Below are 15,389 nucleotides of genomic sequence, written 5' to 3'. Positions count from 1 at the left end.
AGGCCAGCCCACGCGTCCCTCTTTCCCTTCTAGGGCTTTTTAAACGACAGCGAGAAGATGCTCCGGCTATAACTCATCCGAGGTGGTTTGTATCTTCCCCTTCTCTGCTCGTTGTTGCTGCTCCTGCAACCCTCCTGTACATGTTCCCACTCTTCTCCACTCCCAGTAAACATTTTATGACCTGCCTACTCCCTGTGTTCTATAGCTGCCACTAACAGCACCAGCCCATCCTTCCCGCAACACTCTCACCAGCAGGTCCCTTCCTTCCACCTACTACCAAAACCCCTCTCCATGTTTTCTTGTTGTTTACCTCCTCCCAGCTTTCTACAGCCCCCATAATCCCTCAACCTCTCCAGATATCATGCCCAACCCCACTTAGCACCCTTAGATCTCATGCCCTGCCTTCCATCTGCTGCCAAAACTATCTCCCAACCCATTGGCTACCACCACCACCTCCCAGAAGTAAATCCACCAACTACCACCACTACCTCCTCCTAACTAGGGATTCCTGTTGCTAGGGATTCCCACAAGTACATCCACCTGCGATGAAAGCTACAGTTTGAAGGAAAATGTTGTCATAGGAAAACATTAGATTAGAATAGTGTTATCTTAAAATACATGATTTATTGCATGATTTACATGTATAATATAACCTCGTAATTAAGAATATTCTCTTTATTATCTTCCTTTTTCGTTCTTTTTATTAGCAAATAGAGGTACTTAAATTCAACCAATGAAAAACAAAATACAAAAACCTTATTCTTTCCAAAAATAGCATCCACCAAATTTGAAGCCAGCTTTGTAGCTTGTAAATATTTCAAGAGAAAAAGAAAGAGAGAGAAAAACTGCAATTTTATTTTGATGGAGCGATTATTCATTTCTTCATGCTCTAAATTTTAATCAGAAATACTCGTTATACCAACTTCAACATATATTCAAAATCATCCTGTTACATATACAAAAAAAAATTATGTTATCCAATCAACTACTTGTGAATCATGCTCCTTTTATTTATTGCATGATATATATGCACAAGTATTGAAAATGTATTGACTTTGTGCGTGTTTGAAGCATTACCAAATATAATATTCCTTCGTATTGTGGCCAGTTAAGTTTCAAGATGTTCGTTCTTAAATGCAGATGGGAGGCATGCATATTTTTTCTCCTTTGTTTAATATGGTATTATTTATAGAAAGCACACTTTCTCTAACTTCTCCCATTTATACTACCGTCAACGATGATGAGGGCACATGTTGTTAAATGAGCTGATGAAGGATATAAGAATGAGATGCAGCCCCTGTGGTAACGAGCAAATGTGCTACTAAAGAAAATATTGCTACATTCTGAAAACTGTTTAAAATGAATTAAAAAGGGACCAGCTAATACAATAACTATCAATGAGCCCTTCAAGAAACAAATTACTAGAAGGATACATACAACATATTGTAGTAGAAGAGTGGAGCCATATCTGGTTCTGAATATTCTCTCTAAGCATGCAACTAGAGTATCCTCCAGCTTAGGTACATCCACCTCCATCTGTAACGCACTGCAAGAGCTCAAAAAAATTAAGGTGACTAAATAAGATTATTACAAAACAGTTTCTCTGCTATAAGCTTATCGGACTACAGGAAATTTACGTAATATTACTTCATTTCATATCAAAAATTTTAAATTTTTCTCATCCAATAAAGCATAATTCCTGAAGTACTAATTTTATTCATCTTTACAAATATAAAATAAACAAGTCGAAGAAAAATGTCATGAGGCCAGCAATGTCTCAGCTTTCTGCTCAATAAACAAAGAAAATAAGACAAATTACATAAAGAATTCGGGAAAAAAAGAATTTAACAGTGTCTCTTTTAAGACTAATATATGAGCAATAAAAAACTCAAAGCCAATCTGTGCAGAAGAGCCAAGAACAGATTTAGGTTAAGACCTCTGAGGTTCACATATTCAGCGGATGAAGGAACATCCTGAAGCACAAATACTTCCCTAAACTCACCCCTTAGCATCCATACAAAAGCAGTTGACAACTTAAAAATGGAAAAATTAATTAAAAAGTTTCAAAAAAGACAAGGCTATAAATTGATGACATATAAATATTAAACATGCACCGTAACGTAGACTATTCAACAATCAATAAGTAGGAGGTCTAATAGAAAAGGAACTCTAGTAATAAAAAAAAGGTCCAGCTCTCCAAGTGTGGATGCAGAGGGCCTTTTATATTTCTTCCCTACAACTCACAAGAGGTTTGATATACAGTTTAAAAAACCTAAAACCTACATAAAAGTGAAAGATGCTGCACTCATCTATGAAATTAAAGCAAAAATCATTACTACCAAACAAGGTAAAATTCCTGTCATTAAATAATAACACTATGAAAATTTAACGGTTAGAGTTGAACTACTACAAAATCTCAATATGTCATACTGTGAGGATATTGTGATCCTTACAAAATTCATATGCAAGAGAGAATTATTGAGTTTTCGGCGGGACACAATAATGAATTTGACTAAATTCAAATTCAAATCTTAAATGAAGATCTCCTTTTTCTGCATGAAGTATTCTCTCTCATACAAGCAAAAGAAAGAAAAATACAATGACAACTTCTGAATCTCAAGGTAAGGGACTTTCTGTCACAAAACCTTCTCCAAAAGGACAAAACCTTTCCTTCAAAGATAATCTCTTGTGCAACTACTACAAAAAGAAATGGCCCATCAAAGATAAAAATTGAAAATTTTCATGGAAAGCCTCAAGACTGTGGAGATAATAAAGGCTGAAATAAAAAAGGACAGGTCTGTCTAATGGAGTAAGAAAGTCCCAATTAAGAAAAATAAAAAAATTAAAGAATTTTCTCGATTCCCTAGGAAAATCATAAGATTCTTACTCTAGGAAAATCATAAGATTCTTACTCTCTTTCTCATCATTACATGATTTCTAATCTTTATGCTCTTAATGCCTCTAGTAATTCTTCCCCTTTATAGATCCGATTTAAGAGCCACCAACCACATGAGAAATTTTGTCAATATATTTCAAACTTATAAACAGTAACCAAGCAATAGAAAAATAAAAATTGAAAATGGATCTTTCTTAACTATTGCAATACAGTGAGACATCTTAATTTCTCCCAACTTAACCTTCAATAATATATTAAATATCGCACACCTTGTAAACACGCACACACGAGCAAGCAGGCATGCAGGAACGCACGCACATGGATTACAACAGATAAAAAAAACAAAACGGATGTCCCTTTAATTTATTATTTGAAAAAAAAAATTTACAAAAAATGCCTTTAAAAATATTTTTAAACACTTATAAAATTTCATTCTACGTAATGAACATTTGTTCGTTGTATTGTGTATGGATGGTGAAGTGTGATAGTTCAAAGTAGTTTATCCTTGCCTAAAGATTAAAATTTGTTGCAAGGGGTAGAACATAAAGAAAGAAGAAAAAGTGTGTAATTGACCTAATTCTTGTTAAATTGGAAGACATCGCACTAGCAAATTGAGGATGATCGAAGAGCTGGGATGATGTTAGGGTTGCGGGGCTTCGATATTGTAGCTCGAATCTGCGACTAACGATATCTCCATCGCTCCCGCTAGCTATATTCCTAATCACGCTTTAAATCACATTAAATCAAACGAATCTGCATATTTCATGAATCCGAGATTTACGTTTTCAAAGGGTGAAATCCAAATTTCCTAAATTACGGGATTGAAAACGCCAAATAAAATCAACTAGAAAGATTTAAGTGGAATCACGCCTAAATCCTCCTACAAAACCGATACCACACATCCCTTGTGTATTCAAGATTCCAATTTAAGCAATTTTACTGTTCAAATCATTTAAACATTTTTTTAAAACTCATTGAACATAATCTACTTAACAATACTTTTTTATTACAAATAACATAGTAGTTAGAATTTAATTATTTTACTTTAAAAATTTTAACGTGAGATTATCATTTACAGCAGCAACAACAATAAGCCTTTTATCCACTAAGTGGGGTTAGCTACATGAATCATTTTTCTCCATTGTGTCTTATTGAGTGTCATATTTTCATTTAACTCTAAAAGATTATTTGAGTGTCATATTTTCATTTAACTCTAAATACAATATGCCCAAGTCTTTTTAGGTTTGCCTCAGCCTTTCTTAGCATAGTTGAATCTAAACCATACACTGTCATTACTAAATCATCAGATGGTTGACATTTAATGTGACCAAACCATCTAAGATCATTCTCTCTAATCTTGCATGGAACTAGAGCTACACCAACCCTTTCATAGATAGATTCATTTCGCATTTTATCTCTAAGTGCCAAGCCACTCATCCACCTAAGCATTCTCTCAGCAACACTTAACTTTGTTTTATCTTTTTCTTTTAAAGGCAAACATTTTGTATCATAAAACATTGCAGGTCTCACCACCATCTTATAAAGTTTTCCTTTAAGTCTAAGTGGTGCTTTTCTATCACACAATAGGCCTAATGCATTCCTCCACTTCAACCAACCATCCTGAATTCTACTAAAGACAACCCCATTTATATCACCATCACTTTGAACAATAGACCTGTGATATCAAAGATACTCATGCATTTTAATAATTTGATCACCCATAGTTACAACTTTATCACTAGAGCTACAACTACTAGAATTACATTCCAAGTATTCAGTTTTAGATCTACACAGAGGAGGGCCTTTAAACTCTAGTGCAGACCACCACAAATCATTTTTTTTCCTGAACTCCTCTAGCCTTATCCACAAAAAGATATCATTAGCAAAAAGCAAGCACCAAGGTACATACTAATGCTTATGTGCAGTAAGAGCAACAATAACTGAAGCAAAAAAATATGGACTCAAAGTTGATCCCTCATGTAATCCAGCTGAAATAGAAAAATACTGGTCAATTTTCCTTCTGCTTGAACACAAGTAACAACTTTATTAAGCATATCTTTGATGACTCGAATATAATTCATATCAACACCTTTCTTTTCCATAACTCTTCAAAAAACTTCTCTTGGAACCTTATCGTAAGTTATTATAAATCAATAAAAATCATATACAAATCCTCCTTACTCTCTCTGTACTTCTCCATCAAAACTCTCAATAAATGTATAGCTTCTACAATAGACTTGCTCGGCATAAATCCAAACTGATTATGAGAAATCTTTGTATCACGTCTTAACATATATTCAATTACCCTCTCACATAATTTGAAAACACAACTCATTAACTTAATTCCTTTATAGTTGCATAATCTTGTGTATCCATTTTATTCTTAAATATTATGACCAAAATACCCTTCTTCCGCTTCTCAGGTATCTTTTTAGTTTTTAAAATAATATTAAAGAGTTTAGTAAGCCAAAAAACTCTCAAATCTCCAAGATATTTTCACACTTCAATAGAGATATCAAGTCCTACTAATTTTCCACCCTTGATTTTCATTAAAGCCTCCTCAACTTCCATTTCACTAATGTGATGGTAAAAATAAAAATTTTTATTATTAATAAAGATATTAATATCACTAAGGTCTATAGCATTTTCATAAACTTCTTTAAAAAATTTATCAAAATAGCTCACACCCCTATGTTAAATATATTTCTCAAAAAAAATATTTTTTTATCTTCATCTTTAATACACTTTATTTGAATTGAATCTTTATTTTTTCACTTTATTTAGCTAGTTTATGTATATAATATCACTATCTTCAGTATCTAATCCTTTATAAAGATCAATAAAGCAGAATTCTTAGTGTCACAAATTGTTTTATTAGACTTCTTACGTGTCACTAAATATTTTTATCAATTATTTGAGTTTTTACATTTAAACCAATTTTTATAACATAACTTCTAATATTTTATCTTTTCTTGCACATTATTATTCCACCATCAGGCATTAACTATTTTCATTTATAAAAAAATTTTCTTTTTTATTCTCTATGTATAGCTTCTGTCACTTGCTTAATAGTATTTGCTACTTTATCCAATATAGAATTAGCTTCTTCAGAACAATCCAAATATTGAAATCTTGAAATATACTCATAAAAATAATTTTATTTGTCTTATAAGTGATCAATCTAACTTTATAACAATAATATATTGTATTATTTATCTTACAATTCTTCATCTTAAAATTTAGAACTAATAATAGATGCTGAGTACTTAAATTATTACTTTAAATAACCTTATAATCTTTACATTTTTAACGATCTTTTTTTCTCATAAGAAAATAATAAATTTGTATTTTATTATATCTATTCTTATAAGTAAAAATATTCTCATCTCTTTTCTTAAATAAAGTATTAGCAAAATAAAATCATAAGCTAAAGCAAAATTTAATATGATTCTGTCTTCTTCATTAATCACTCTAAAACCGTAGTCAATATTTCTAAAATCTTCTACCACTTTGCCAACAAGTTCATTTAAATTTCTACCAATAAAAATTATTTCTTCAAGAACTATCATTGATACTAATTCTTCTAGGGCAATCAAAAATTTTTTTTTCAAATCTATATCTAAACCTACTTGAGAAGCATAAACACTTATACCATTAAAAATTTTAGTATCAATAATAATTTTTAGGGCTACAACTTTATCTCCAATTCTATTAATTTTTATAATATTATCTTTCAAATTCTTATCTAAATTTCTAGTGTGACTCCGACCATTTTTATAATATTATCTTTCAAATTCTTATCTAAAATTACACCTACATCATTTCTAGTGTGACTCCGACTTGGATACCAAAGTTTAAAACCTACGCTATCAATTTACTTAGTTTTTCTCCAATCCATTAAGATTCTTGAATGCGTAAGATATTTATCTTCATATGAACCATAATATCTACTAATTTCATTAATTTATCTGATATAGTACCAAAATTTCAAGATCTTGTCCTAATATTAGTTTCATGGACTAACATTTTTTCCCACATCCTTCCATAATGTGGGAACTCTTGTTTATTTGGCACTATACTCGGGTGCAAGTGTTGCGACCCTTGAACACTTTTCACGGTATTCAAGTCACATAGTGTGACACTTCTGGGGGACGCACAAGCATTTACACTTCCAAGGGACGCACAAGCATTTACAATTAAAAAAAAAATTTTAATGTGTTTAGAAATGAAACACCCTTTCTTATATTTTCTTGTTTTACTGTGACAATCAGTAAGATGGCTCTTAGCACCGCTGGGATGGTGTCTAGCACCTTGGGCATTTAAAAATCCCAAAGTGATTTTGCAACATTCTACAACAATTCTACCCATAAGCTTGGTATCAAACTTATAATCTTCATATTATCTTCACATGCAACAAACTATACTGATAAATGACATCTAGTTTGCCGACAATTGAGAAGGGCATTGAACCTAAAGAGACGGGATTCCGTGAAAATCCTCCAAGTTGTCTGGTATTAACTTTGCGGGAGAATTAAGGCGGGATTCCGTGAAAATCCTCCAAGATGGTCTTTTTCAACGCATCCAATTTCAAGGTGCAGTAAATCTGGATTTCACCATCAGTTTCTTAGGATTTAACTGTATTTATTAAAGCTCATGCCAAATAGTTTCCGAAATTTAAGCTCTCCAGGATTTACTAAATCCACATTTACATATTTACTAAATCCACTTGAAGCAAAGAGGTTTCGATACAGACCCCTAAGTTAACCCTAACATCACATTCGGAATATCGGAGACGTGCCTTTCAGAGATTTCGAAAGTGCAAACTTCAAGCAACACATCGTTTGCCACGTTTTCTCGAACCAAAACGCAAGCATCGAATAGCAAATTGAGGGTACATACCCAAAAAGAGTAGTAAGTGGGCACCGATCAACAAATTCCTTCGCCGCAGCGTCATTCACTGCTCCTGCAAAGTCAAACAATATCTAGATGCACTGCAGGCTATCTAGGGATGAATAAGATCGACCGGAAGAAAAGAAGAGATTCGCACCAGGATAGGAGGCGAACTCGGAAGCCGCTTGGAGGATCGAATCGACGTCATGAGTTAACGTTGTTGAGTCCATTGATACCGTACAGCTACCTGCCACAGGTAGGACGATCTATGCTCTCGAGGAGGAGGGAGTGGGGCTTCTGTATTGCCCGAGTGGGACAGGTAAGTTACGCGGCGGCTGGTAGGGGAAGATGGGTGCTTGTTTGTGGTAGGGTGGCAACAAGCGTGCGGTGAGTTCCATACGAAATGGGACATTTTTTAAATAACGATAATTATTATGCGGATAAACTTGGGGCTTATTAAAAAGAATAATCTAGAAGAGGAACTAAGGCCTGTTTGGGGTAGTTTTTTTTTTAGTGTGGCGCAGTCTCAAATTGCGACGCCATTTAAATTTTTGGCGTTTTAAACAGACATTTGCGGCCGCCCGCCACGAATTTTACCCCGCGACTTGAAGTCGTCCCTGTCTGATCTCTCAAAGCTGAAGGATATTTCTGCCCTCGCATCTCGACTAGCGAAGCCCCCACTCCCAAACGTCTCACGAATCGACGATCCCCTTCGAAGCATCAAGATCCCTCGTGAAGTCCCCTGCTCACTGCGCTTGTTCTTCCACCGTCGCTTGATGCACCGAGCCTTCCCTTTTGTAATAAGCCAAAAAGACCTTAAGAGCCACCAAGCCTTCCCTTTTGTAATAAGCCAAAAAGACCTTAAGGGCCACCAAAATGGATAAAGGAGTAAAAATATATGTAATAAGGATTACCTAGAAGAGGAACCAAGAGCCAGTAATGGATGAAGGAGCAAAAATATATGTGTAGGTCAAGTTTAATGTGAAATGTATGGGTAAGCCAAGTTTTTTGTGAAACGCTCGTGTAGGCCATGTTTTATTTAAAACTTATGTGTAGGTACCTCCATGTTACGTTTTTCCCATTCTTTCCACTATTAAACCCCATCCACATTAACCCCCCCCCCCCCCCCCACTCCTAGGTATTATTCATTAAAGTTTAGAGAAATAAGATTTATTCTATGGTTTAATATTAACAATTTTTTTTATGAAAAAGTTTTTTTTGGTGAGAAACGTTGTATGGAGCAAACTTTTTTTGTTGAAGATGTCTTTTTTATGTCATTTTATTGATTTAAGAAAAATAATATGATTTTTGTATTGTAATCAATTAAGTTATTAAAAATTGATTTCGTCAAAAAGACACATAATAGACTGTTTGAAACCTATTTCATACAAAAACATAATTGTTATATGAGAACTATGAACTACAGAACTTATATCTGAGAATCATAACTAGTTGTATCTGAAAACCAGAAACACTTTGGACATAAATATTAAGAAACTCCTTTTAAAATTTGTACTTCCAAAAATATAATTATTTTTTTGAAAAATAAAATGATATGTTTTTTTTTTCACCAGACTCTTTAGTAGTAATTATTATTATTATTATCTTGACTATATACAAATTTATATGTTGTTGTTATTATTATTATTATTATTATTATTATTATTATTATTATTATTGTTGTTGTTGTTGTTGTTGTTGTTGTTGTTATTGTTATTGCTGTTGATATTATTATTTATTAATCTCTCTCTCTCTCTCCATATATATATATATATGTGTGTGTGTGTGTGTGTGTGTGTGTGTGTGTGTTTTATAATTTGGGAATCTCTTAAATTTGAGTATAATGATAATTCTTCTAGTCTCTTTTAATCGTTTAAATTATGTAAAGTCCTCTTTTTTTAGATATTTACATTAAAGATCTATCAATTCTTACGTGTTATTTTCGACTTTTATATGATATTACAATAATAAATTTTTATACTATAAAGGATCCGACCTTGCAATGGCTATATGGTGTGAAGGCTCGACGACACTTGTGCTCTTCAGTACCTCACATAATTATTACTTATTCTTAAGACATTTTGTTGCTTTTCAATTATGCCCTTATAGTGGTCACTAGGTTCTCTCACCTCACTTACTTGCAAAATATAAAATTTAAAAATAAAAAAAACATAAAGTCGCCTAATAAAAAAAGGCAGGCAAATAATATAATTGTACATTAGACACATATCTCCACGAATCTCAAGGAAATCTAACAAATAAAAAGTACAAAAGTGTACTGCTAAGAATGGCCCACTGATAGAAAAGCAATGGCCCACAAAAAGAAGACCAAAGACCTTTGAGCGGAAGACTTAAGGTCCACCAGGAAAGATTGAGGGTCTATTAGTGAAATACTAGGGTCCGTTTGGGGCAGTTTATTTAGTGCGGTGGCATTTTGAAGACGCACCTGGACTGTTTGGATAAACAACTTTTTGGCAACTTATGCGTTTTCAAAACACTGAAAACAACGTTTTCACACCGCACCAAGATAGGTGCGGTGGTAGCTTTCTGGCAGCGGTTTGGCTTTTCCAAAAAAAAAATAAAATGTGTAATAGTCATCGCACCTAGTTTATCAATATATTATTTTTAATCAGTTCATCAGCAGATTATTCAATAAGTTGTATCTGCCCCAAACAAACCCTAAGTGTTTACTAGCAAAATACCAAAGGAGTTATCTGACCATTTGTGACCCCTTCAAGCCAAGGTTGGAGTCCAACCGAGAGAAGGTCGTACGAGCCAAAGACTAAAGTCAATCGAGCTGAGCAAAGGCATCGACCTGCCTCTTATCATAACTTGATTCAAGGTAAGAATGCAACATCGACAACTAGCTCACATATGCCCTCTAGATTTCTAATTATGGACTGGGAACAAACCATTACATAACCACACTGAGCATCCTCAAATGATCACCTTGTTGACCCAACAACTTATGGTGATTCACCATCTGCTTAATAACTCGCCTTACTCTGCCAACAGGAGTTCTTTATATGGGCATCAATACTCGGCAACCACACTAGCATTGACCGGTAGAGCAAAGTCAATTACCGTTCTGAAGACCATCAAACACTGACTTACAGCCATGATTTAGCACAGTCAAACGAACAGGTCTCTTCGATACTTCATATAATTATTACTTATCCTTAAGACATTTTGTTACTTTTCAATTTTGTCCTTATAGTGGTCACTAGGTTATCTTACCTCACTTACAGGCAAAAAATAAAATTTAGAAATAAAAAATATGATGTCTCTTAGTAAAAAATGAGAGGCAAATAATATGATTGTACATTAGGTTCATGTCTGTGTGAATCTCAATGAAATCTAATGGATAAAAAGTACAAAAGTGTACAGCTAAGGATGGCTCACTGATAGAAAGCCAACGGCCACAAATAGAAGACCAGAGACATCTAATAAGTGAGAATGTTGATGTAGGATCAAAAGATGTGTTGATCCAAACCCTCCAGGAGTATAGAGACATTTTTGCCTAGTCGGCTATAAAATGCAAGGGATGTCAGTTGACGTTGCTTGCCACTGACTGAACATCAGCTTTGTTGTTAGGCTGATAACGCAGAAGATGGATTCTTTGGCAATAACTTTGGCAAAATCGATTAGAGAGCAGGTGCAGAAACTGTTAAAGGCCAAATACACTTGAGAAGTGTGATATTTGACTTTGGTATCAAATTTAGTGATGGTGCAAAAAGCGAACAACAAGGAGAATTTGTGTCGATTTACCCAAGCTTAACTCTGCCTGCCTAAAGGATAACTACCTATTGCTAAGGATTGATGTACTAGAGGATCAGTAGTCGTTCATTCAGTAGTGAGTTTTCTAGATGCCTGTTCTAAATACCTCCCGATAAAGATGCATCTAGCCAATGCGGAGAAGGCAACATTCATAATAAGCTATGGAGTTTTTTATTATAAGGCAATACCCTTTGGGCTTAAAAATATTGGAGCTACTTATCAATGACTCAAGTGTGTAGTCTTTTTTAACCAAAAGGAAAAATATTGAAGTGTATGTGGATGATATGTTGTTTAAGAGTAAATCAGTTGAACAACATATTGAAGATCTAAAAGAAAATTTTAAACTACTTAGAAAATTTAATATGAGGTTAAATCCACTCAAATGCACCTTCGGGAGAGCAACAAAGAAATACCTTAGCTACCTCTTAACCATAGAGGGAATCAAAGCCAACCCGAAAAAAGTGCAAGCATTTTTGGACATGTTCTCCCTTCGAAATGCTAAGGAAATGCACAACTTAACTGATCGGATCACAAGTCTAAGCCAATTCATCTTTAAGTTAGGTGACAAATGTGCAATATTCTTTAAAATACAAAGGAAAGCAAAGGATTTCACCTGGTCAGAAGAATGGGAGCAAACATTTAGAAGATAAAAAAATTCATTAGTATTTCCACCACTTCTTCAGATCCCTAAGCCAAAAGAAGAGCTTTCTCTATACTTAAGAGTAGGGTCTTGTTCTTAAATTGCAACATATCGTACTCTCTTCCTGTCATTTCCTTGAACTTCTTCATAATAGTTTGCTAACCTTCTTTTTTGAAAGAGGTGGTGGATCTATTTCCTTATTTAACCTCCTTAAGACACAGGTCACAAATATAACTGTGACTTCCCTATCCCACAGGACTGATGAATTGAGTTCTTTAGTCTTAATCATTGCATTAGTAACAAAGAAAAGATAAAACATTAATATTTCAAATAAACTAGAGAGCATACAACAACCACCACCCAACCCTAAGCACAACCACCACCCAACCCTAAGCATAGCCACTACCCAACCGCCAGCACAGTCACTACCTAACCCCAAGCACAACGACCATCCAACACCAACCACAGTAACCACCCAACAGTCACCCACCATAGCCAGCCATACCGAAACCACCCAGTCAACCCATCACACACATCCCATAGCCACCAAAACACATGAAATAACCCGACAATCCACTCCCCTCCCCCACCGGAAACCACACAACCACCCAACGATCCAACCACACCACATAACACCCCAAGAACACATCCACAAACTTCCCAAAATAATAGATCAAACTAATAAAAAATAATAATAATTGTATGTAAATTTGAGTTGAGGCAATTACAAACAGGGTAATCGAAATAATTCTAGCTTACCCTTTCTAATCCATTTCTCAAGTTATCATTCAAACATCATAAGAAGCAAAGAAACTCCATCCCATATTTTTCTTTTGGCACAATGAAAATCCTTGACGAGCAAGCAAGGGTGTGATAAGTCTCATTTAGCTCGAAAGCCTATGGATAATGAGACTTCACATGTACTTCCTCATAGTATATTTTAGCAATATTTTCATATTCCTTAGGATGGAACTAAGTTTGGTGTTCTATACTTTAGCAAGAATAAAAACATTTGATCATCAATCAATTTCTCCTAATCAAATCACGCATTCTCATGAAAGAGGAATGGTTTCAAACTCAATAAAAGGTGTATGCCAAGATAACGTGCTTTACTTTATGGTAATAACAACCTAAGGGTGAATTCTAGCCTACTACTTTCATGTCCTAGTTTGGAAGTTCGCTTAATATGATTTTTCTAACAACTACTCCTAAGTTAAACTTGCCTAGATCAAATAAACAGGTGAAGTTCAAGATTGATAAATGTACTCCTCTCTTGTGATTTCCTAGATAGATTTTAGGTTTTAATAGTAAGAATTTTAATGTGGTAGTGACAGTAGGAGCATAAGACTTATTTACCCTATTTCAAGTGCATAAATTAGTATGATTCAAATTTAGGTAATTGTTTCTGTCTTTCACCCGTGAAACTCCTAATTCAAACTATATCGATACGAATCTCCGTACGTTGCATTGCCTCATGACTCATATTTCATAGCCATACACATAATGTGAATATTCTATGTTGTTTCGCCACTACTCTTTCGAGTCTTAATGGGTCATAATAAATTTTAACAAGTTATATGGTCAATACATCATGTAAATTAAGTTTAGAGAAATACTCATCACATGAAAATAAAGATCAATTCAAAACATTCACAACCCTAAAACTGAACATATCCTTCATAAGAAAAAAGTATAAGAAATCTACTCATTAGAAATGATAAACACCAAAGAAAACATCATTTAATCTAAGTAAATTAACCAAATATGTGTTTACAACAATAATCAAATAAGATTGCACACGAAACTTAGTCCTTTTTCTCTGAAAAGAGAAGCAAATTCTACTGGGTGATGTTTTCTGCAGTGCTACACAATATGTCATCGTAAAGCCCTTATAGATTCTCGCAAATTCCCCTCTCAAATCTCTCTAGAACAAGAGTTCGTACTCCTACCTAATTTCCTTGGACCTAAGATTGCCAAAACTCCCCATCTGAATCGTCAGCACCTGTAAAAACACTATAGCAGTTGTACATAAAGTAATTGTCTGAACTGCAACACCTAGGAGCCCAAATTGTGAGGCGTCGGGCTCTCTTTCTGCTCGAAAATCTTGGGCGCCTCCAAGATGTTCAACTACAACACCTTGGTGCCCAAAAGTGGGCGCCTAAGCGCCAAACCACAATCAGCACATTTGCTCCATTTGATTCCATTTCGCTATGATTCAGTCAATTCGTTCCATGCTCAGACTTGTTATACATGCATCATAAACATAAAAATATCTTCCATTAAAGTACAATTTCATTCAAAAACATGTGTAAACTAAAGAAAAAATTAAGTATATCCAAAGACATATCTCCTAGTAGCCACCAACATCAGTGAAAATATTCATTTATTAATCTCAATTCATGATCTTCCATCATCATCGCGACCAGATCACTATCACCTCCCTATTATTTTTTTTCACTCCTCTAATACGTTGAGTTGATTTTTTCCACTCTTGCGATATTATTTTATGTTTTTCAAGAGCAAATAAAGTCTTGTAACATAAATTCGAATGGAGGAACCATTTTTATCGGGCTAGGACCCATTGGTTTTCACTTGTAGATTTTCTACATTAAAAAAAAAATCTAGTGTCTCCTCCATCGGCTTTTTTTTATTTATTTGCGTACTAGATTTTCATACAATGCTAAGAAGTTAATATAATTCTACTATTCCAATTATTCAGCATGTGATAAGTAATATTATAAATGAACAATTCTAATTAAAAAAATTTGAGGAGAAGATGACTCATTCCATCCATAAAAATGGTCATTAAATTACTTTGTTTAATAATTGATTGATTATATGAACTAAATATAATAAATCCAAAGTGGTTTTATTTTCACTTATTTCTTACAAAACGTTCAATATGCATTTCAATATATTGTTAACAATTTCACAAATTTTGATTTATTTAACAAATTGTAATGTATGGTTTAAGAATAGGGAAAAAACGTAAAACATTTGTCATGAAAGATAAAAAATTAGTTAAAAATTTAAACTATGACTATATAAAATTTTTTTTTTGCTCTTACAACCCTAAAACACTTTTTCAAGACTTAATATATATATATATATATATCAGCTCTTTGTTGACAGAAGATAATTATACAGATAAAGTCTTTATATATATATATATATATATATATATAT

General features: G+C 33.8%; 1 protein-coding gene across 1 annotated transcript in view; it reads right to left on the bottom strand.

Moving 5' to 3' along the window:
* The window catches only part of LOC110037068, a gene marked incomplete at its 3' end in the record, with an annotated part of 66,557 nt that extends 58,385 nt beyond the window's left edge, over window positions 1–8,172 (bottom strand). Inside the window, 3 exon segments of the mRNA XM_020741646.1 lie at window positions 1,438–1,546; window positions 7,796–7,859; window positions 7,944–8,172. Coding sequence (XP_020597305.1) covers window positions 1,438–1,546; window positions 7,796–7,859; window positions 7,944–8,016 — 246 coding nt within the window.
* Between the last annotated feature and the right edge of the window lie 7,217 nt (window positions 8,173–15,389).

This window comes from Phalaenopsis equestris, unplaced genomic scaffold (assembly GCF_001263595.1).
Source record: "Phalaenopsis equestris unplaced genomic scaffold, ASM126359v1 Scaffold000002, whole genome shotgun sequence".
Classification (NCBI taxonomy): Eukaryota; Viridiplantae; Streptophyta; class Magnoliopsida; order Asparagales; family Orchidaceae; genus Phalaenopsis; species Phalaenopsis equestris.
Note: the sequence above shows the minus strand (reverse complement) of the source record. Positions and strands in the feature narration are given on the sequence as shown.